The 21,751-nt window shown below is 40.7% G+C and overlaps 2 protein-coding genes across 2 annotated transcripts in view; both read left to right on the top strand.

Moving 5' to 3' along the window:
• The window catches only part of LOC129376079 (proton myo-inositol cotransporter-like), a 53,185-nt gene that overhangs the window by 7,067 nt on the left and 24,367 nt on the right, over positions 1-21,751 (top strand). Inside the window, exons 2-3 of the mRNA XM_055055519.1 lie at positions 4,195-4,354; positions 6,052-6,260. Of these exons, the coding sequence (XP_054911494.1) occupies positions 4,195-4,354; positions 6,052-6,260 (369 nt within the window). The remainder of the gene's footprint in view (positions 1-4,194; positions 4,355-6,051; positions 6,261-21,751) is intronic.
• The window catches only part of LOC129376078 (ATP-binding cassette sub-family D member 2-like), a 61,124-nt gene continuing 45,905 nt past the window's right edge, over positions 6,533-21,751 (top strand). Inside the window, exon 1 of the mRNA XM_055055518.1 lies at positions 6,533-6,542. The gene's annotated coding sequence lies outside the window, so the exon portion shown is untranslated. The remainder of the gene's footprint in view (positions 6,543-21,751) is intronic.

The following is a 21,751-nucleotide window of genomic DNA, read 5'->3' as shown; positions in this document are numbered from 1 at the left end:
AACTCATTAAAAACAAACCGAAAGCAACAAGTTTGTTTTCTTTGTTTTTTTGTCAAAGGAATTTATATTCAAGCGATTGCTGTTGAGCTACTTGTTGTAATTCTTCAGTCCTGCCGGTCAGCCACAGTGCGCTGACGAATGACAGTGCTCCATGTTTTTACTTTTAATGTGATTTGAATCGTAAAAGTGAGCAGATGTGTTTGATTTTTGAAAGTTGGCAGTGCGTAATACGGTCTTCTCATTATAAAGCTAATTTATAATGAGAAATTAGCTTAACTTTTTGGTGTTTCTTCATTGTAAGCAGACAAAATAGCAAGAGAAAAAAATGGTAGAAAACTCAAAAATACATTTATTATCATTAAAGCTTCTAAGGCTTTTAATAAAATCAGTGTCAGATTCAACTAGAAGTAGTTACAGTTGAAAGCTGCTGTGATATATGAAGGAGTCATTCCCAATTAAAATGAATATTTTTGGTATTTAGTGTATTAATCAATGCTAGTCAGTCGTTTGACACAATGCTTTGCCTCTTGATCTTTAGCTTTGTGCTGCTTTTATTTCTAATGTTTTTTTTCCAATTAGTGTTTGGAAACTCTTTGCAGAGAAGTAACTTTTTATTTCTTTTTAAAAGTATTTGTTGGAGCAGCTGTACACCTTTCCACCAACAGAATCACATACTAAAGATCGAAGACACAATTCAAACAACATCGGCTTCAGTCATAATATCTGACAGTAAAGCTGTAACCCTTCAGTCTGCGATTCTTGTTTTTGTTTGTGTTTTTTATAGTCGACAAACTGAAGTAAACCTGTACAGGATTTCTTCTCTCTGCTGCCAACATTCTTTACGATGAGACATATTTTCCCTGCCACCGCCTGTAGCAGATGATTTATCTCTCACCAAATGTAGCAACATATTATGCTGTTTATGACAGCAGACGAGGCTCTGACGGGAATGGACTGGAGACTCGAAGCTTAAACAAAGCAGACAAAACAGGAAAACTTAGGGTGAGTCAAAATCAGATCACCACTTTTTTCGTTTGCGGGATGCATACTCAGAATATGTGTTCACATAAAACTAACACGACACTATCCCTGTTTGGCATGTCCCTAGTGATTATGCCTAGGTGCCTTATTGCCAAAAGTTGCCGTCATGTGTTGGAAGACGTTTACCTAATATAAGGAGGTGACGGGTGTGTGGAAAAGTGCCAGAGCTTATACTTATTCACCATGTGATACTGCAGCACAGCTATCTGTTACATAAAGCTAGAAAAGTAGAACCTTCAAACCACTGGGAGCCCATGCTTCAACCCTTCCAAGCCGAACGTGCCAGGGATGACTCAGCCAAATTTGCCGTACTGTAATTCTGCGCCACTTTGCGCTATCTGAGCCATTGCAACAGTTTCTGAAAGGGGAGACGTTGCGCTTTCCAGCCAATGTCGGGTTATTTCGGTAATTTCACTTTGCACAGCTAAAATAACCTCCTTCTGGATATTTGAAGCTTAGGACTTAGAGGGTTAAAAGTCAAGGGATATTTCATTTGGGATTTTATGTTGCTTGCAGCTTTGATGTCACATGGTTTCCACACTGGAGCTTTGAAACGAACAAATGTTTCAAAGCTACATCAATAATGTTGTGCCATTATTTATTGGAATTAGTTCGTTTGACAATGAAGTAATGAGATAATCATGTATGGTCCCAATCCAGCCAACCAACATGACCAATGGATTTAATTTTAAGAGCTCTACAATATTTAAGATGTGTTGTCCCGTCTTGTTCCGATGAACTAGACGAGTCAGAGACTCAGATACGGGTAAATGTCAAGAGTGATTGGCTGCCGACGAAGAAACTTATTCAAATATTTTCCAGTTTATGGGCGAAAGTTTTCCAGCTCTGTTCAGAGCCAATTAAACTAATGCTGGAGAACTCTGGACTAATGCGATGTGTTTATTACCAAGGCAATTCCATCACCACGCCGAGGATAATAAGGGAAAAACAATTGTGTGTGTTAAAAACTAAATGAAGGTCAGAAACTCTCATTATGTCGAGGTTCGCCATCAACACAATCTATAAAGCTGCTGGTCGATGGGCATCCACTCGTCGCTAACATCCAAAGTACCCGAGGGAAGCAAAGTTAGGAATGAGAGAAAAACTGTTATAGTTGGAACTAATACGGACATTTTTTGTAGGTTTAAAATTGTTTCCTTTAATACAAGATTATGTATTGACCTGCTTCAGATACTTTCCAAAGCTTGTGTAAGACTGAAATATAATAGAGGAAGGGAAAAACAAGTGAAAAAAGTATTTTCTTTTTCACAGCACTAAGCCTCTTTCAGACTAATAACTTCAACTGTAGACAAGAGGTCAAAAGGTGTAAGGAAATCATTGGGTTGTATTGAAAAGGGAAAAAAAAAATTCTAGTTTCTATGTTGTAGATGTTGGGGTTTTATAGGGCACATTCACACTTTCCTTGTTTGGTCCACTTTAATCGAGCTCTGCTTTGCCTAGAAAGTCCAGTTCGTTTGGGGAGTTGCAAGTGTGCAATCCAACTCTGACAAAAGTGGACTCTACTGTAGTTTGAAAGTATATAGAGATGCCAAGCAGCCCGGAGAGTGCTCCAAAACCAGGAAGTGGACTATAGCCCACTGCTTTCTGGGTAAATGCAACCAAAACAAACCCGGGAGTCCAGCACAAGCGAGAGAAATGGCTCGTGATCTTTTTGCCACAGACGAAAGAGAAATCCTGCCATTTGACTCCACCGTGTTTTCGTTAACATTGGAAGAATTGAGTTGTGCTCTGTGTCTTCTTCGGAAGGATTTTTCAGTGATGCTTGTTGCAGAATCGCTGCAACAAGAATTGAGTTGAAGAGGTTCTTCTGAAGGTTTTGTTTTGTCTGACACAGCGCTCAGTGAAAGCGAACAGCAACGTTGCAATAATTTTGATCCCCAATCTAACCGGACGATCAGTTGTGAAAACACTGCACTTCATACACATATTTCTCCATAACAGACATAGCTGATTGCTGAGGTACTGCACGGTTCATGTGTAGCCATATATATGTGTGTGTTTTCATGCACATGTCAGATCAAGATTATTCTCCTAAATTCTAAGCTCTCACTAGCTTCAGGCTCTGATGTTCAGCTGTCTTCCTAAACCTTATGAACAGATTTCCACCATGTTGTCCTGAGCAGACAGGCTTTGTGCTAAAGTGTTTAATTAGATTCCGATAATGATCTGCAGCTCGGATTTCCGCCATCAGACAGTAACAGGGATTAATGCTTCGCCGCGATTGCTAAAATCATGTTTGTGCAATCAGAGGCTCACTTGGAAACTATCGTTTTTAATGTAACCAAACGCCATCCTGAAACTTGACTACACAGCATTGGCGTTGGGGATCTTTTCTTTTTTTTCCTTTTTTGTTATTTCTGTTTTTGTCTACCATCTCCATGTCTCTGATGTTCTTTCTGTACGTGGCAGTTTTCAATTAGCACTTGACAAAAACTAGGGAAAAAAACCCTCATGCATATAGGCCCTTCTCTTGGTCATTGATTGGCCTTCCTCCAGGTGCCACAGCGTGGTGCAAGCTTGGAGACAGTGTGGCTGCTTCCCCTGCTGGAAGAGGTCTCCATGGCAACGGCTAGCCACGTAGTCATGGCGGCAGTTTAGGGCAGGGTGTTGGCAGGAGGTAGAGGACGGGAGGAGACGGAGGGAGGAGGGTGTAGAAAACTCCGGCTCTCTATTAATAGAGAAGCCTGCTGCAGAGAGCATCAGTCTGACCGTCAGCCCCAAACTAACTGTTTTTATTTGTATTTTTCCATAGAAAGGCTTTGGTTCTCTAAATGTTCTCCCTGTTTAGGATCACCGCCTGACTATCGTGTCAGGCGGTTAAATAAGCAGGGCTGTGCAGGTTCAAGGTCCGCAAATATGAGTTCAGGTAGTTTAAAACTAGCGCTGCCAATCGATGAATCACATTCTAGCACTGTGATTAATCGCTATGCTTAACTTTGTAAGTTTGAAAATAATTCCTTTTGTTGTCTCAAACCAAACATGCCAGTTTTGTGTATGATCGCCACCATAATGGCTTAAAGCGATCCAGAAGATATACACTGGTAAACACGTCTGTGAACGAAACCGGAAAGCTTCCTCTGACTCTCTGTTCCTCCTGTAACCGCAGCCTCTGCTCTGTGTCTCCTCGTGCAGGGATCGCCTCCATGACGGTGCCCGTGTACATCGCCGAGGCCTCTCCGCCGCACCTCAGAGGTCAGCTGGTGACCGTTAACACCCTCTTCATCACCGGCGGGCAGTTTACCGCCAGCCTCGTCGACGGCGCCTTCAGCTACATGCGGCGTGACGGATGGAGGTCAGACTCAAATGTTCTCCCCCTGGCCTTTGAGATGAGATCTGTTGCTGCAGCGCACGAAAACTTTGCTGTTTAGATGGCGACGTGCTACTTCTTTTAGAAAAAAAAGCCACTTTTTCAATCTGGCTCTTCCTTGCGTTCTCATTTTTATCAAATACCTCCGCTTAAATGCCAGCGTATGCACAGAGCAGTTCATAACATTTACTAACAGCAGCCGCGTTGTGCAGATAAGACACAACTCTCCACGTCTGTCCTGTTGCGTCTTCATCATCTGTTTATCATCTGTTTGCATCTCCTCTTCTTTGTCGGACTGAATGCAGCATTAATCCTTTCACAGCCTCATAGGATGAGCGAGATAAGAACAGCCCTCTTTCTTTTTTTTTTTTTTGGATCTGAGGTAATTGTCCAGAAAGTGTCTGATTGGTGTGTATTGTTTCTGATTATTATTTTGCGGAGTTGAAAGTTGAAATGTTTCCTGAATGACGTGCCTTCCTGCTGAGTGGAATGAAAAGCCTTAAATATGCACTTTATTTTAATCAGCCCAGCTTTTTCAAGTCCCTGTCAAATAATGTTTTGGTTTTTTTCTGCTTGAATTCTATACAGTTCCTGAACCCAACCTACCCTGGGAAGCATCGTTAGAGTTTCATTAAACAGATTTTGGTCATTAAGGATAATGAAAAAATTCCCATCAGTAAAAATGTACATCAATAAGTTAGACTCTATGCTATTTATTATGCAAACCCTTCACATGGTTATGAATATAAGCAATCTGGATGGATCATTATTACTGTGTTGGAGTATCTCCAGTCATCTGAAGTTAAAAGGTGATTGAGTGCTGAATAAAAACAGGCAGAATTTACTGTGACCAGCCATTTGGGTATTGCTTTGGCATAGAGTGCTTTCGCTACCTGTGTAATGCCTCAATATTTTCCTAAATGAAAAGCTTTAGAGAACAGCGTCAAGACTGTTTTCTCAAGAACTTTCTCCAGAACTATAACAGACAGCTTTTAAAGGTTCTGTGTGTTAGCCAACACAAGCCGTTCTTGCATTGCTTCGGTGTGGAGTTATTTTGATTTTCACTTGTGGAGGTCGTAGTGACTGAGTTTTATGCACTAAACTAATTTCTGTACTGTGACGGTTACAAATACATGAAATGTTTCCCCTATTGTACATTTTAAGCCTGGCGGGCCACCGTGCTTTTACTTAGGCCCACGATATTTCTTTAAGTTTAGAATGTTTGCATTTTTCAAGGCTTTGTGGTTGGTGTTCAGGTATTGATCTTTCAATCTTTCAATAACACATTATTATCAAGTGATGTTTTCAAATTTCCTGTCAACTTGAAACATTTTTAACTCAAAAACATGGCGGGCCCCTGGACATATGTCTGCCCTTTCGCCCAACTAACGGGCTTAGCGAGTTTTCAATGGGAAACCTTTCCTATTAAAAATTGGGCAATAAACTGAACTATTACCTTCAGTTTATTCCCTGAACGTAATAGGCCAAATTCCGTTGGCCTTTTATGTTCAGGGAATAAACAAATTGAAATTTGAATTCCCTAATTAGCTTTGAAGCACAAGAATTCAATAAACCCTTACTAATCCTGCTATTGTTGAATTTTAATGAGTCAAACCAACAGCTGAGAAACAAAAGCTAGGCCTGTTCAAAGATCTCATTCCGCGCATTCTCTTTGTGTCCAGGTACATGCTGGGTCTCTCCGTGCTTCCCGCCGCGCTCCAGTTCGTCGGGTTCCTCTTCCTGCCGGAGAGCCCCCGCTGGCTGATCCAGCGGGGGCTGACCCAGAAGGCCCGCCGGGTGCTCAGCCAGATCCGAGGCAACCAGAACATCGACGAAGAGTACGACAGCATCAAGAACAGCATCGAGGAAGAGGAGAAGGACAGCGGAGGAGGTGAGGCTGACAATGCGATCAGACAGAGCTCGGTGTTTCATTTCAGCAGGTCGGAGATGCAGACAGAGAGATCTCTGACTTCCTTTGATCACTGCAGGTTCAGTGTCGTGTCTTTGTGGAACCACCTATTGTTGGTCTTTCACATTAAATTCCAATTAATTATATTTATCTTTGTGGTTTTAATGTGACAAAATATGGAGAAGTTGAGGCGGTATAAATACCTTTGCAAGCCATGGTAATATTCAAACATCTTTTCGCATTAGCTAGTCCCTCCAAGGTTTGGTGATTGTTTTTGTGATTTTTCAATCAAACTCCCAGATTTTTGTGGCGCTGATTTAGAAATAATTTAAAGAAACCTTTCCAAAACGAACGTCAAAGTAAGACAGAGGAAACAGTGTAAAAATAAGAAATATGGCCACCGTGAATTGGCAGTCATTTTCATGTTAAAAAAATAAAATATTAAATAAACTCACAGCAGGGATTTTGCGAATAACTGGAAGAGCTGATTTATGTAATTCGGAGAAGTGCTGGAGGAGTCCACAAAGACTTCCTCAGCTTGTTATTAACAACTCCCTCTCTGACGGAATCAAGACCCTGAGCTTTGAAGACAGCGGCTCGCTTTTCCATCCCTTTGATTTCGTCCACAGTGAGGCTGATCAGACTGTTTATGTTCTCCTCCTGCGGAGCCGTGAAGTCCTTCCTACAGGAGGAACACAAAATCATTCACTTGCCTGCTGCTGCAGACTCAGAATCATTCTGCTGACCTGCCAGTCGCACAGTTTGAGCAGTAGATCACAGGGTGCTCTTACTGCTGATTTCAGCTGCTACTTGATGTTTACTTGTCATTTTTCTAGCTTTTTAAAAATTGTCACAAAAGGATTGTTTTCTTTACAAGTAATCCCAACCAAAGCTTGTTGATAAAATCTGAGGTGCAGTAGCTTTACATCATGTTAGAATGTTATTCCCTCATCAGAAATATACCTTTCTTTCCCACTCGACTACTTCAGACTAGCCAGCAACAATTAGCAAACACCTGGTGGAATATCTGCTGAGCTCATTATACAACCTACTTCTATGTGCATCGCTGGTATAAACCTTGCTAAAGGGTTAAAAGAGGAGCCATGTCGTGATGACTTCCTGAAGGCGGAGTTTCAGAATTTCTTTTTTAAAGAAATTTAGGTGAGTGCAAAAAGAAAGGAATGTATGATATGAATGTTAATTTAGTGGACAGAAGGTGAACAGATTTTTGCGCTCCACGTTCAGGGTCGGTGTTCGCTACCGGCCGTTTGGAGACATTGGAGACGCGCAGCATGCCGACCTCGTCGTCAGAACAGCGGTCCGCTCGGCTTTGTTATCTCATCCTCCATTTGTTTCACTCGTGTCTGATCTTGATCTTCCTGTAATCCTTCTATAATCCGCACACGAGCTGATCCGAGGACGCAGCAGCACAAGCTAATCACATGCAGACAAATACCTACACTTTTACAATAGGTAATGTTTTTTTTTTTTTTTTTTTTTTGGGTTATCTGTGTTTGGGGAATGGGGGGAAAAAGACGGTACCTTCCACTTGAACTTTTTCACACTTAAACTTAAATATCCAAGAGGTTTAGCTAAGGGAAATGGGTGAACGAACCATTGCCACATTATGAAGTTTTTGCACCTTCTAAATCAGCTTGTATTTAGATTCTTCTATCTTGGGCAACTCAAAATGAAGAAATATTAAGTAACCTTGAAAGCAAAAAGTGTAGGTTTTCACTATGTTGTTTTTATTTTTGTCAATTAAGAGCAGTAAAATATTAACGTTGGCTTTTGTCAGCATCTTGGTGAAGATGCTTTAGAGGAAATCACCAATAAGCCAACAGCCAGATGTCGATGGTTATTCGTTTTGAAAAGGTTGTAAAACCGTCTGTTGAGAGCTCGGCCTCCACCACCAGATGATGGATTGTGTTCGCATCGTGGAGCTCTCCCAGACGTATTCATCTAAAGGCCACATGCGCAGATGCAACAGGTGAAAGCCAGTGAGGTCACAAAGTAGCAAAGTCTCAAGGCGCTGGTGTCAAAGGTCTGCATCACAAGCTCCAAAAGAGAAAGGAAATACCATGAGCACATAGCGCTGTTGATGAAAACGTTTTGAACTTTTTAATATCAGTTTGATGAGTATGTAGACTGATGTATTTTGCAAAATTCACATTTTGCACGTTTTTGGATTTTTAGCCAAAGTGCTTAAAAACGTCCTAAAAAACATCTATTCTTTTTTTTTGGCAGTAAGTTAATGTTTTTTGGAGTCTGAAAAACAAAGTGCTTTTAACATTTTCCACTTTACTTAGTGAGAACTTGTACTTTCGATTTTACCCTGGACTAAAACAAGATCAAATTTTGTGAATAATTCAGGCTAATGTGATGACACGCAACTACGACAACGAACAGAACCCTACCTGAGGTTTGTTAGCTATCGCTGTAAACGACCCAAAACGTCTGACGACCATGTAAAAACCAAACCGTGTCGCTGTTCCAGAAAATCCATCAAAGCTGTGGTAAAGACGAAGAGTAGGGGCGACAGGAACATTTACAGAAGTTAAACATCACGGCGTCGAATGGAAAAATAAACGCACTGGGTCACACCGAGCAGCATGAGTGGATCCAAAAGGTCAGTTAATGTTTTATGCGTTGTTTGTTTATTGTGTCTGATTTCGAGCAAAGTCAAATAATGTGAGATCAAAGGTCAGCTTTTTGTAAAAAGCCTTGTTATAAAAATGTCAGGCTAAAAGAAAGGGTAACATTTTCTTCTCTAAAATGTGAAGAAATCCATTTTGAGAAAAGAAAGCAGGACATAACAAGATTTGCACGGACAACTTCCTAAAGGTCGTCTAATCCGTTGTGAGGAAAGCTTCACATTATTAACTAATCCATCCAGGTGTTTTCTTATATGTCACATTTGAGTTCTTTATTATTGTTGGAAACATTAATTTCGTTTCTCAGAGTTACTACTGCAGTAGGTTGTTGCCATATGAATTCATTCCTTTGTGCATTCCGTTCTTGTGTTTAGTTTCTACAGCAGTGTGTTAAGGGACGTTGTAGATAAAATAAAATAAAATAAAATAAAAAGTGAATTTCCATCCAAAAATTTTCAAGAGTAAAATACGTATTTGCTAGAATCAACTCAGAGATTCTGAGATTAATCGCAGTAATAATCTAGAATAGAATTTTTGAGCTTTAAAAGTCAAACATTCTCAAGAAAAACATGTCAAACTCAGAAAGTTTTTTCTAGAAAATTTCTGAGATTAATCTCAAAATGATGGAGTTTCTTCTTCTTCTTGGCCCTAGTGCACTGTTGCACTTTTCCCAGTTGGTTTCTTTGTGTAGTTGTGCTTTTTGAAGGTCTTGATTTGCACTACCGCCACCTATTGGAACGGATTGTGGCTTGGGATACTAATTATACAGATGTATAAGCTAAACAAACATAAAACAGATATATTTTGTTTCTAGTTCAACTTCTTTCAGTCTGCCAGTTTGCTTTCTCCCACTTCCTGTAGTTTTCTTAGTCATTTCAACCAGAGACATTCAGCTGACACTTTAATTTATTTTTTTGTAATTCCAATTTGCACACCTCTATTCATCCCCACTACATGTTTCCATTTTGGTCGTGACACGTTTTCTTTGGAATAATCTTCTTCTGTGTGAGGTAGAAGAAGGATGTTTCACTGTGCAATTAAACCTACGTTTTTCTGCTTTTTGCTCGTTGGTTGAGTTAGTGAGATCATTTTCTAAAATTCACAGAGAAAAACGTAAAACAGGTCAGATTTCCGCAATTGCCATCAATCCGAAAAAAAAAAAAAAGCAGGTGAACCAAAATGTCAGCTGAGAAAACGATCTACTGTGAGCAAACCTCAAATTACAAAACAAAAACAAAGAATGCTTTAAAGTGAAACTTTTTTTTTCCTGTACATGCTTTTGGCTCAAATGTGAACCAGCAACTCTGAGCATAAGTTGTGTGTGTGTGTGTGTGTGTGTGTGTGTGTGTGTGTGTGTGTGTGTGTGTGTGTGTGTGTGTGTGTGTGTGTGTGTGTGTGTGTGTGCTGCTTTTCTCCTGGTCCTCAGCCGAGGATGAGCTGCAGCGACAGAGAGGACAAGCGGGCGAAACGAAAACGAGACCAGTGGACTCACACCGAGTCCCACCAGAGCCCCGGCTCTGCCTCTCTACATCACAGTGTGATTATTTGTGAGCGTGTGTGTAATAAGAGGAGGCTCTTCGCCGTGGCCCGTGGCGACCTCGGGGACGGCACAGATGCCGTGTCTTCCAGAGACGTGTTGTTCTCTGTTGTCAAGGTTGATTAGTTGAGGGATGAATCCAATTTGCTTTTCTTTCCTCTTCACTTCTTACCTCGGGCTTCTTTCTACTCTTTGTCCTCCGTCAGGTTTTGCTCTGTGGCTCTCTGCAGCATCTCAATCCCAAAACGGTACAAGGAGAACTTGCATATAAAACGGATTTATTGTGTCCAAGAGATGGATCTCCGTTCTCGTCTGGAATCTTTTGCAGATTCCAACATGTTTTCTTTCAAGGGTTGAAGACTGCATGATGCTGACGGCACTATTTTCTTTGATAAAATGAAGACTTTCTTTCAAATTTGAAATACAGTTTTCACTTAATTTGGAACATTTTCAGGAAATATACATATTTGAGACAAAATCAGCTTATCTTTTTCACATTAGCGTTTTTTTTTTTTTTTTGGGTTCGGTCACTAAACCAAAACTAAAATGTTTGCCTGTAAATTGGTCTGAAAAACTAAATCCTGTGAAAGGTTGAAGACAACCTGGCAGAACACAAACGTGTCTGCACGCGGCATACGCTGGAAAAAGAAAAGTGTACAGGTTACCATAGAAACAATATTTCACACTGGCTTTTTCGTCTTACCTTGGAGATTAACAATGACCAGTTTCCAGCATTTCATAATGGAAGACGGCGGCGAGTCAAGAAGCTGACATCAGCAGCAGGAAACGTCTCTGGGGGTCAAAAATCCATCTATCCAAATTTAGATGTCTGAGACACTTAGATTCTTTTTTCAGGATATTTTATTATTTAATTCTCATTATCGCTTTTGACACATCCACTTGCTTTTACTGTTTTATTGCGAAGCCTGTCCGCTCCGGAGTCGACGAGCATAAATAGCCGCCTCTCACACTAAGTGGTAAAGAAAGAAGCCGAGGCTGGAGATGAAGAGAAAGTGAAGTGGAAAATGAAGGCGTTGGGACAGCAATTATGACGGAGAAGCAACACCCAGAAAACATTTCAGGTCATTTGTCAGATGTACTTCGGGCGTGTTCGTCACAACAAGGCCCTGATTCACTTTATCACTTTGACTGTGCCATCAGAACACTGGACACAAATTGATCTAAAGCCCTGGCTGCAATGTGCTTAAGTTGGAAAGTAAATCTCACCTTATTTATTTTGTTTAAAAGTAGCTCTTAAACTATGAAGTACAGACGCAACACTAACTCAAGCCTATGGGTGCACACAGTTGGAAAAATAAAGAGCTTTTTTTTTTTTAATTTATATTTATTCATATCAGTTTGAAAGCAATTACTTTCCCATTATTTGTGCTCCAAAGCAATCTCCTCTCCAAGCTGCTGCCCTGTTGGACTTGCTTTGACCAGCCGTTTCCAGATAATTGAAAAGAACAGCGTTGTTATTCGCAAAAAGAGGGCTGTTCATATGTTGCCGCAGCACACTCGTAAATAATTGATTTTACAGCATTGTTTGCAATGCTTTTTTTCCTTCTTTTTCATAAGAACACACACAGGGGAAAAAAAAAACACCCAGAAGAGCTTTAAGCATTAGACCCCAGCAAAAGCCTTCCTTTTCGCTCTCATTCATTAATAATTTAGGATTATTGAGTGTTTTGTGAAACTCTACTGCTGATTTTTGTTTGGTTAAAAAGTCGTGATGAAGCAAACGCCTTTCAAGAAGGTTGAGCCAGCCACATTATGAGCTTTCGGCGTCTTCATTTGACAGATTTTGAAGGTAGCAGCTGGCTTTTCCACGTCCAAGCTAATGTCAAAGTTGACATTAGTTGAGTTACATTAGTTAACTCAATGTAATCTGAGTTAACTAACTCGCGTTGGTTCCCCGCTTTCATTTCTAACGAAACATACCTACAGGTTTGTTGAGCAACACAAGGCTAAACTAGAAAGTTCAAAACACTTTCCGAGGAACTTTACATTACAAGAGGAGCAGAAACATGTTGACACCGGACATGTGGGAACGACACGCTTTGACCCATTTCGCCGTCTGTTTTGAACAGTAATGAGCTTATGGCGGGGTTAGCGTGGCAGAGTGCAGGAAGATGAAACCCCAAGTCCCACTTGGGAATTTATTGCGGAAGCTACATTAGAGGAGGATGAGCAAGCTGCTTTTGATGAAAGCAGAGGAGACGAGGGAATCATTTGTTGTTCTTTTCTTTCCATACACTCCAGTAATTGCTTTCCGTCCCACCCCGAGTACGTTCACTGTGACTCCAAACGCAAGTATTCAGGGATTGAACTCCGCACTCACGCCATCCAGCGTTTTATTGCTGTTTAATTATGACCTGCAGTGGGGGTTTCATTGATCGCCAAAGCCAGAGCCGGCCCTCGTGAGTGGTCACGCCGGTCATTACTTTTTGCTGAAAAATCAATCCACTTAATAACTGCAGAGGAGCTTCGGGATTGCGTATCTGTTTACGACAGAAAGAAACAGGTAAGCTAAAAAGTTAAACACAGAGTTTGATTAAGGATAATTAGCTTAAGGACAAGGCAATGCTCTGATCAAAAGAACTCGCGGTGTAAATATGGTGACGTTGGGGAAAAAATATACCACATTTTACGCAATTGATTTAGTTTTTTTATTACAGAAATTTGATTACTGCTCCCGTTGTTAAAGTATGTTGAGAATTGAGTTTATAATGCGGGTTCTCTTTGTTTCATTCATTATTTTTCATATATTGATTCAAGAAAAAACACATTGTAAGCTTAAGAGGAACTTATTGTGCAAAATTCACATTCACAACCCAACTACTTATAAAACCACCCAGCTGGTTTTTGACATTGAGTTAACGTTTTTTTTTTTTTGTGTGTGTCTGGAAAACGAGTCGTTTCAAAAATCGCCACAAAGCAACATCACCAATCAGCAGTCACTGCTGCTCACCTAGCAACCGCCCGCTGGCCCAGTCCGTTACCTAGCAACCACACTGGAGTTTTACCGCTCGATGCATCGTACAATGGCTGCTGGAAAAGACCAGAGCTTTACTGTTGACTTACCATCCAGGAATCGCTAACTGTATTCTTGTTGATTGTGCGAGATGCTCCAGGTCTGCTTTTCAAAGATTTGCAGTTGTAGAATAGCACTTTTGTTTGCAGCCATTTTCACGTCTGTCAAAGGTTGAGCTGGGGGCGTGACCAGCAGTAGCTTATTTGGATTTAAAGTGACAGAACCCTAAAAAAAAGGAATTCAAAATATGTAGAACTGACTAAAATCTCTAAGAATGATTTTTGTGCAAAATTTGTAACGAAGATGCTAGAAAATCTGGGAACTTGCATGATGCATCAAACGAGAAGGTGGTACGTTTGCGTTGGACTCTGAGCGATAAAACGTGTTCTCTGAATGTCTGTGCCAATTACAAAATCTTTTGTAAGATCAGGAAAGCACATAAGGTTGTGTGAACGATTGTATAACTTCATGAATCTTCTGAAACTCAAAGTCGAATCTTCCGCGTTCAGCCTTGAATAACACTCGGCTCACAATAGGGAATCAACAAAAGGGGTTTTTAACAGCATGACTGGAGCTTTTCACTGGCTGGAAATCACAGGGCTCACTTTGATGGCAATTAGTGCTACTTTTGACTTGTGACAATGTTCTCCGGGGTTTCTATACAAAAACAGCAGTGAGGTAGTGACTCACCCCGAGAAGGCATATGCACTTAGCGTGCACTTTAATAGTTTTCCTGAGCACACTGGCCAGGAATAAAGAGCAAAAGCAGGATTAAATTGTCCTCATGTCGGCACGCAAACACTCTTTCGTTGGTTTGTAAATTGTATCCAACAAAAAACATGTTCCGACTCATTTCAATGAGACAAAGGACGCGTATGTGGCTTTTTGATGGTATTAGAACGGTTTTTCTATGTATTTTTAATGTATTTTCAGCTTCACGTCAAGCGTTCTGTGGTTTTTGTTGACCTTGAGTGAAACCAATGAAAGCGCTTTAAATGATTGTTGCTCTTTTAATGGTCTCTTATGTACACATCAAACTGCTTGTGTGAAATAATTGGAGAGTCTTTAATGAATTAATTCATGACATTTTAACTAAAAAGCATTTATTGTCAAAACAGGCAACATTTCAATTTAAAAACCCCAATGGTTGCTAAATTATTGAATAAATACATAACCTAAATCTGTTATTTAGGCTGTTCAACCATCAAATTGGTGCAAAGAAATGTGGACTGTGGACGCTGACCTCAGCGTTGGAGGTGTATGCTGCTGCAACGTTGAGCATCAAAATGCTACTTTAGGTTTGATTAGCTTCGGTGAAAGGCTAACTCCGTTTAGCACAATTTGAACACAGCAGTAGTCATTTCTGAGTGGTTGAAATCCCCTCAGCTTGTTCACCTCCGTCAAGAAGACAACCTGTCATTTACGCCACAGGCAGGTGTGTCTCCGGACTGGTCATGAATTCTAATGGCTCATTAAATCTATCGCCAGCGAGCTTCAAAATGACGCAACGATTCGCTGTTCCTTTGCCAGAACACCTGCTGTTGATCATTCATGTCTCTGCTCTGCCACATGTATGATAATCTATCTATCTACCACAGAGGCTAGGGCTTGCGTTGATTACGGACACAGTGGCGATGTTGGCTCCAGAGAGAAAATTTTTTTGATTTTGTGATTGTTCTCCATCTCAGGACCTGCAAGGCAAACCCTTTTGTTTCTGAAACAAAGTGAAAATATGTTAATCAGGGTTTGTTCCTATAACGTTCATGCTTGTTATACACTAAAACATTAAGGGTGAAAAATGCAACTGTTTAAATTGTCAAAGCTATTGGATAAAAATCTCGATAGTTTACCTGTTTTTTTATTTTCACGAGTTCGAGAAACAAAACTTTTTAGATATAATTAGCAAACCTAACGAACATACTCCTGCCGCTGGAACATTTGACTCGTATCTTAATGGGATCAGATAATTGAGTCAAATTAACTTTTTCTATCAGTTCTCATCATATCTAAAAACAGAAAAAGTTATATATACTTCGCCATCTGCGCTGACCCTATTTAAATCATCAATGCGGAACGTTTAACAAGTTCTCAATGCCTATTGGGGATCTCATGTTTAATGCATTTAATTCAATTTATTGAACACCAACAGTCATTGCAGACTGTGCCATACTTCCTATAAATTATGCTGAATAAAAAAAAAGCCAGGCTGATTTTAAGGTCTTGCCTGTTTTTGCCAGGCTTGCACTGTTTTGGTGTGGAGTGCCTTTGAAACGATCTCTTACTATTTTTTTTCTATTCCGTTGGCAAACAAATGTTATTAAAATACGTGGGCATTCTTTTTTGCATGCAAGATCGCAAACATATGTTACCTGATAACATGCACAGAACTAAAGACGGCCGGTACCTTTCTCAAATGTTCATCAAAGAGGGCAAAGCCAGGCCCCATTGGACTCCAAGGTGACCATAAATACATACGACCACAACCCTGAGGTTTACCATTAACTTATAACGTACATTAACCTAAGCCTTGTTTATGAGTTTGTTTTATTCAAAGGGTAATGAAATGGAATGATAAAACGTTGCTTCAAGTTTAAAAGGACAATTTTCACCTTTCAGTTTGACGTAAGATCATCCGTGCTTTCTTCATAAATCCCATTTTTCAACTCTTCTGTCGCTTTCTCTCTTTTCTATTCTTTTTTTTTTTCTTCCGAGGTTGTCCAGAACTATTTGCTCCGCTCGAACGGATCGATGTTTACCTAATCTTTCCGAGGCTTTGCTTTGACTAAGCCCTTTGAGCACACTGGGAGTCTTTGCTCTGTGAAAAACAATTACTTGATACAATCGTTGCATAAAAGCCTCTCAGTCGGTGCTTCAGACGGGAGGTGAGAGTGACAAACTCAGGGAAGGAAGACGATGCTTTAAAACATTGACAAGATTGAGTGAGAACTCGGCACAAAGATCCAGTTGCCTCGCAGTTTGAAGACAACAACTGTTATTTTTATAATTTATCTCTTTTGATGATCTGCTAAATAGAAGTTAGTTGCAGATTTTAAGTCGCTTTTATAGTTCACAACAATTCTTTGGTTTCCCTAAAAATCAGAATTTAAAAAGATTTACAGGCGGAACATTGAAATAATAGAAAAGCTGCAGAAAGTGATTTGCATTTAAAAAAAAAAAACAGTATTAATCCCAAAAGGGAAATTAAATAAAAAAATGTGCCATTTTTTTTTTTATCATTCAAGAACGGAGACTCCAACAGTGGGACTTTTCAGGCTGTTGGGTCTTAGCAGCATGTGCATTACTCATTGTACCACTGACAGAAAGATGATTGGCTATGTCTCCCAGATCATATCTTCCTGAAAAAACTCTGTGCAACGAGCGCTCATGGTTACCATCCACTGGCAAGCCTTAGGACATCTGTTAGTCATGTGCTATTTATAAGACCCAAGCTCTCCGTGCAATTTCATGGATTGCAATAGGCACAAAAACATCTTACTGTTTTTTTATCGGAAGAGCATTTTAGCTGCACTACAGCTAATAATGTTTTTTTTATTAGCATCTCAGTTTAAGGAAAAAAAAATAAAAAGCTTTTAGCTGTAGCTTATTCACAACACATACACAAGTGCTCTATCCTTGGTAAATATACCAAAGGCTCCGTTTTGGAAGATAATATGGTGCTTAGCACATATGCTAAGTACTTAGCATGTTCACTACCTGTAAATATGAACATTGATGGGCGTACTGTCGAGAAATATGACAGAGACTTTAAAACTCTGCCATGTATCTGCATCCATGGAATGTCATCAAATTTGCTTATTTCATAACTTGATAACCTTTGACCTTCTCTCCTCTGGTATGTTTAACAGCTACAGTCTCAGATCAACTCAGCCCTCCAGACTGTCAGCAGCAGAAACATCAACTTTATGCCTGTTGGGGAAAATAGACATTTGCTTTGCATTGTCCCCGCATGATGGCAATGATATAGTATGATAATGATATTAAATTCTTTAATAAATTAATATGGGTTGTTGCTATGTTGTCGTACGGTGTTTTAAGATCTTGTTCAATGTGCCCTTTTTTAACTTTGAGCTCCTGCCCCTCCAAAGGTCTCTGCACGGCCCTGGTCAGAAGTGCAGATCACGTCTGAAATGTTTGTTTTTGTGGCGTCTGTTCAAACGCCAAGCCCGGCCTGGTTGTTTGTGTGCTGAAGCACTTTGGCTTCCTTTGGGTTTTCAAATCCCTCATCTTTTAAGGTCCACATTTGTTGGTACCATGTGTGCCTAAGCAGCCCAGAAATAACGACTGTTTTCTGCCTGTAGCTCGGTGCTTCTGACAGCCAACGGCGAGAATAATTCCCACATACAAAGAGCGAACAAAGAGAGCTTCTTCGTCCGAGCTTTCCACTCTTGCCTGTTTCCCAGTGGGCTTTAAGCAGCTCATTAATAATTGAACGAGGAGAGTTGCGCGATGGTGGAGCTGTCATGATCCCCTCCTTGCTCCCGTCACCAGCTCAGCATATGCAGGAGGAAAATTAAAGCAAACTTTTACTCCATGAGAGAACATTTTATGCTGCTGCATTCGCTCTCCTGTTTTTACACAGCCGTAAATTTCAGCATGAGGATGATGAACAGTTCTTACAAGCATTTATGCAAACTGAAAAACTAACACAACTGCAGAAGGCGGACATATGAAATAGAAAGTGTGAGTTCACTTTCTATTTCATATGAAAGTGAACTCACTTTCATATGAAACACTGCTTGTTTCTGGCTGCATGAAGACACGAGCGACTGCCACAGATTGTAGTGTCCACCACCAGCGACACATGCAAGAAGGATATGACTTTATCGAAGCAAAACAAATAGCTTCTTTCTGCGTCACAGTGAGTTCCAGTGATGATGCGTCTCATGAGCCGCCAGCGGCTTGCGTCCAGAGCTTGTTGCGCGGACAAATCTCGGATGACAGCTCTTCTCGTGACCTTCTCCGATCTTGACATATCGGTGCGCTCCCGCTGGTCTCAGCCGATCCTCACCTACATGAGCAGATGCTGACTTTTTCAAGCTGAAAACTGAAAGATCACACTGTCAAGTCGTGCGTGGTGTTTTCCTTCCCCCTCTCCCCCATTTTGTTTTCTATCCTACCTTTGATAAAACATCGGGTGGCAACACAAATGGAAAGAAACAAAAATACAGAAAAACACAAGGACCTCACAGCCGTGTCTTTGGCCCTGTGGGTTGATGCGATTAGAGTCACGCCAAAAAGAAAGTAATTTTTCTGGTTCTTTGAGATTGAAGTTTTTAGAAAATGTGCTGTACTCCCTGGATTGGAGAGGAGTGTCATCCTACTGTCAGAAGAATCTCACCCTTCTTCTAAAACCTTACATTACATTGTCAGAAAGGAGAATCCAATTGATTCCCAAAAGTTGGGAGTTTATTGCTCTATGGTCCAGTAGACTTTGTTGGATTGGGGCACATAAGTCACAACATTTGTTCCATTTTCACTTTGTGCCGTTTGCTGTTGCATCGTACTGTCAAACAATAACTCTTTGAAAAACCTGATAATACTCTTGCCTGCAGTGGTGCTGCACCAAGAACCGCTGAAGGAAACAACACAAAAATGTCTGAACAAGTTGTGAGCTCAACTTCCTTCCTCACAAAATGATAGCAAAAATGCAGTGGGGGGAGATTTCAGGAGTTGTAGCGTTTCTCTTAACACAAACCATTTCTCTCACTCGTTCTAGACTTGTGTGATTATTTTGGATATATTTTTCCACAATGTCGTGCACTACAGTCTATTTTCTGCTTTTGGAGCTGTCTCCGGTCTGCTTGGCGTTCATTTGAGCCACACCAGAGTTCACGTCAATGGAACCGAGGTTTTGTAGGCGGACCAGAGTTTGTCCACGCGGTCACATGTCCCCAAACACATCATAGATTTTAGGAAAATGAAATAGAGTTTGATTAAGGTGAACTAAACCGGGCTGATGTGGATTCACCCATAAAAGTAGCAATTGGTGTTCCTCCTGGAGGTGGAAGGCCCATGGAGACCCGAATGCCCAGTCCACAAGCAATTTGTGGATCTGGAGAGGAACAACTGTGTCCCTGGAGGAATGGTGCCGATCTTGGATAGTTTGTCTCTCAGACAAGCTATACAACAGCTCTCAGAAAAGCTGAACCAATTCATCAATGTTTTTACCGTCACTTATGGTCATGAGATGTATGCCGTGACTGAAAGAGCAACGTCCAGATACAAGGACTGAAACGAGCTTCCTTTATAACACCTGGAATCATGTCTATTAACGAGGCTAGTGTGAATTTTAGTTGTCTTGTTAGCAAAAACTCTCAGATGTTTAGATTAAAGTCTGGATAAGTACAGAAAAAACTTTAAACTTCACACACCTTTTTCTCTGCACGTGTATGATATTAAAGTTTTCAAACACATTTTGTTGCCACTTAATGTGCTATCATGATACTACCTTGGGGTTGAATTAGTCATAAATTTTATCTCCACCCACATTTTCACATTCACCTAACACTCTCTGTGTGAACTCTTTAGCTTTTCTTTTAGCAGAAAACACGCCACTTAAGAGCAATATGAGCTTATGGTGTTCCACTGGTACTAGAAAAGTGAATTGCTGTGTTTATTTAAACAATCCATTCCACCTTTCGGGGGAATAAATTCGTAATGCATAATTGAAATGCATATAATCTCTTCCCAAACTTCTAAATGACTAACCTAATTTCTTGTTTCCACCATTATAAATCTGGGAAATTTGAGTCCAAACGCAGCACCCTGCACATTTCTGCAGCTTAATAGTGTGACTGAGAGAGTTGGACCCATTACCTAGAAAGACATTTTTTGGTTTTGTGCCGCAGTGACGCCATGTTTCCCCGCTGTGTCAGTGCAGGCTCTGAGACCACACCTGCATATATTTTCTGCATGTGTGGAGCCAATTGCTCCATCCATCTGTCTCACTGGTGTTGGGCTCCTGGCAACCACTGGCCCCTCCGTGCCCTCAGACAAACACAGCTGCTACCCAGCATCTGCAGACGGGAGTCTTGGATAGTTAGCGGATTAGATTAGCCGCCTTCCAGACAATGTTTTAGATGTTGGAAGCTCTGTCAGCACAGGCTAGATTGCCACTCTGATTTATGTGGAGCCAAGTTGGAAACTCTATAAGAGTCTGTTTTTTTGTACATATTTGAATGTCTGTAAAAGTTATACAAATTTAAAGACATAATTTCAGCTGAAACTAATGTGAGTCTTGGTAAGTCTGAAAGGTGTGTATGAACATGTGAAACTGATTTTTAAGCTCAGACAACGCTAACCCTGCAGTAGACTTCTTCCTAACATTTCTTTCTTGACTTTAATTATGCTGAACAACACATTTTAGGATCTTTATTTCATATTTATTTAAATTACACCGGCTGCGTTCCATTATGAATGCATGCAAAATCCTGTCGCTATACCACAGCTGCAAAAACACAGTCTTGCAACTGTGGCGTTTCTATTAATTAAGAAGCACATTTGAAATCATGTGAATAAGTTTGTTCGTGCGATAAATTATTAAAATATGTGCCGCGTCACCATCCTCCAAACACTTACTGTCGTCTTCTTAGTCGTTTCTGCCAATAGCCACATCCAGTTATTGATCAATGCGACTCATGTGATGCGAAAAAAGTTTCCCGTGCAGTTTTGTGAAATACTCCCAATTTCCATCTGGCTGAAAATCCACCTCATCCCAGCGCAATTTTCACAATTGAACCCAATGCACAAAAGATGTTAGCTTAACCTAGTGCTGATTCCTGGTTAAAACAACCAAATCTCTGCATTATTTAGCTTCTTCAGCAGCTCCACAGACAACAGTGCTGGATCTAATTTCTATTCCCCATCAGTCCTAACATTGTGTTCTGATCTTGACGGCATGGAGTGCCCAATGTCGTAATCTTACTCTGATGAGGGAGTGCAGAAGAAGAGCAGGAGCGCTGGAGAAATGCGGTATGTGGAAGGAATAATTATTGCCGACTCGATGGGCCAAGGTGGAAGATTGCAGAGACTTGGTCCCTGATTGCAGCCCCCTCTCTAAGTGGAGTCGCTTTCCGAGCCCCCGCACCGCCAGGACGTCATGATTGGGCCGGACGGGAGAAGCCTGTTTCTGGGCCTCTTGATTGGACATTGTTCAATTTCCTGTGATACTGCGCTGATACTTTGGACCACGCATTGATCCGTGGATTGACCCAAATTTCCCCGATTT

This window comes from Poeciliopsis prolifica, unplaced genomic scaffold, assembly GCF_027474105.1.
Source record: "Poeciliopsis prolifica strain line A6 unplaced genomic scaffold, Auburn_PproV2 SCAFFOLD042, whole genome shotgun sequence".
Taxonomy (NCBI): domain Eukaryota; kingdom Metazoa; phylum Chordata; class Actinopteri; order Cyprinodontiformes; family Poeciliidae; genus Poeciliopsis; species Poeciliopsis prolifica.
The sequence above is the reverse complement of the archived record's forward strand: the minus strand, read 5'-3'. Positions and strand labels throughout refer to the sequence as shown.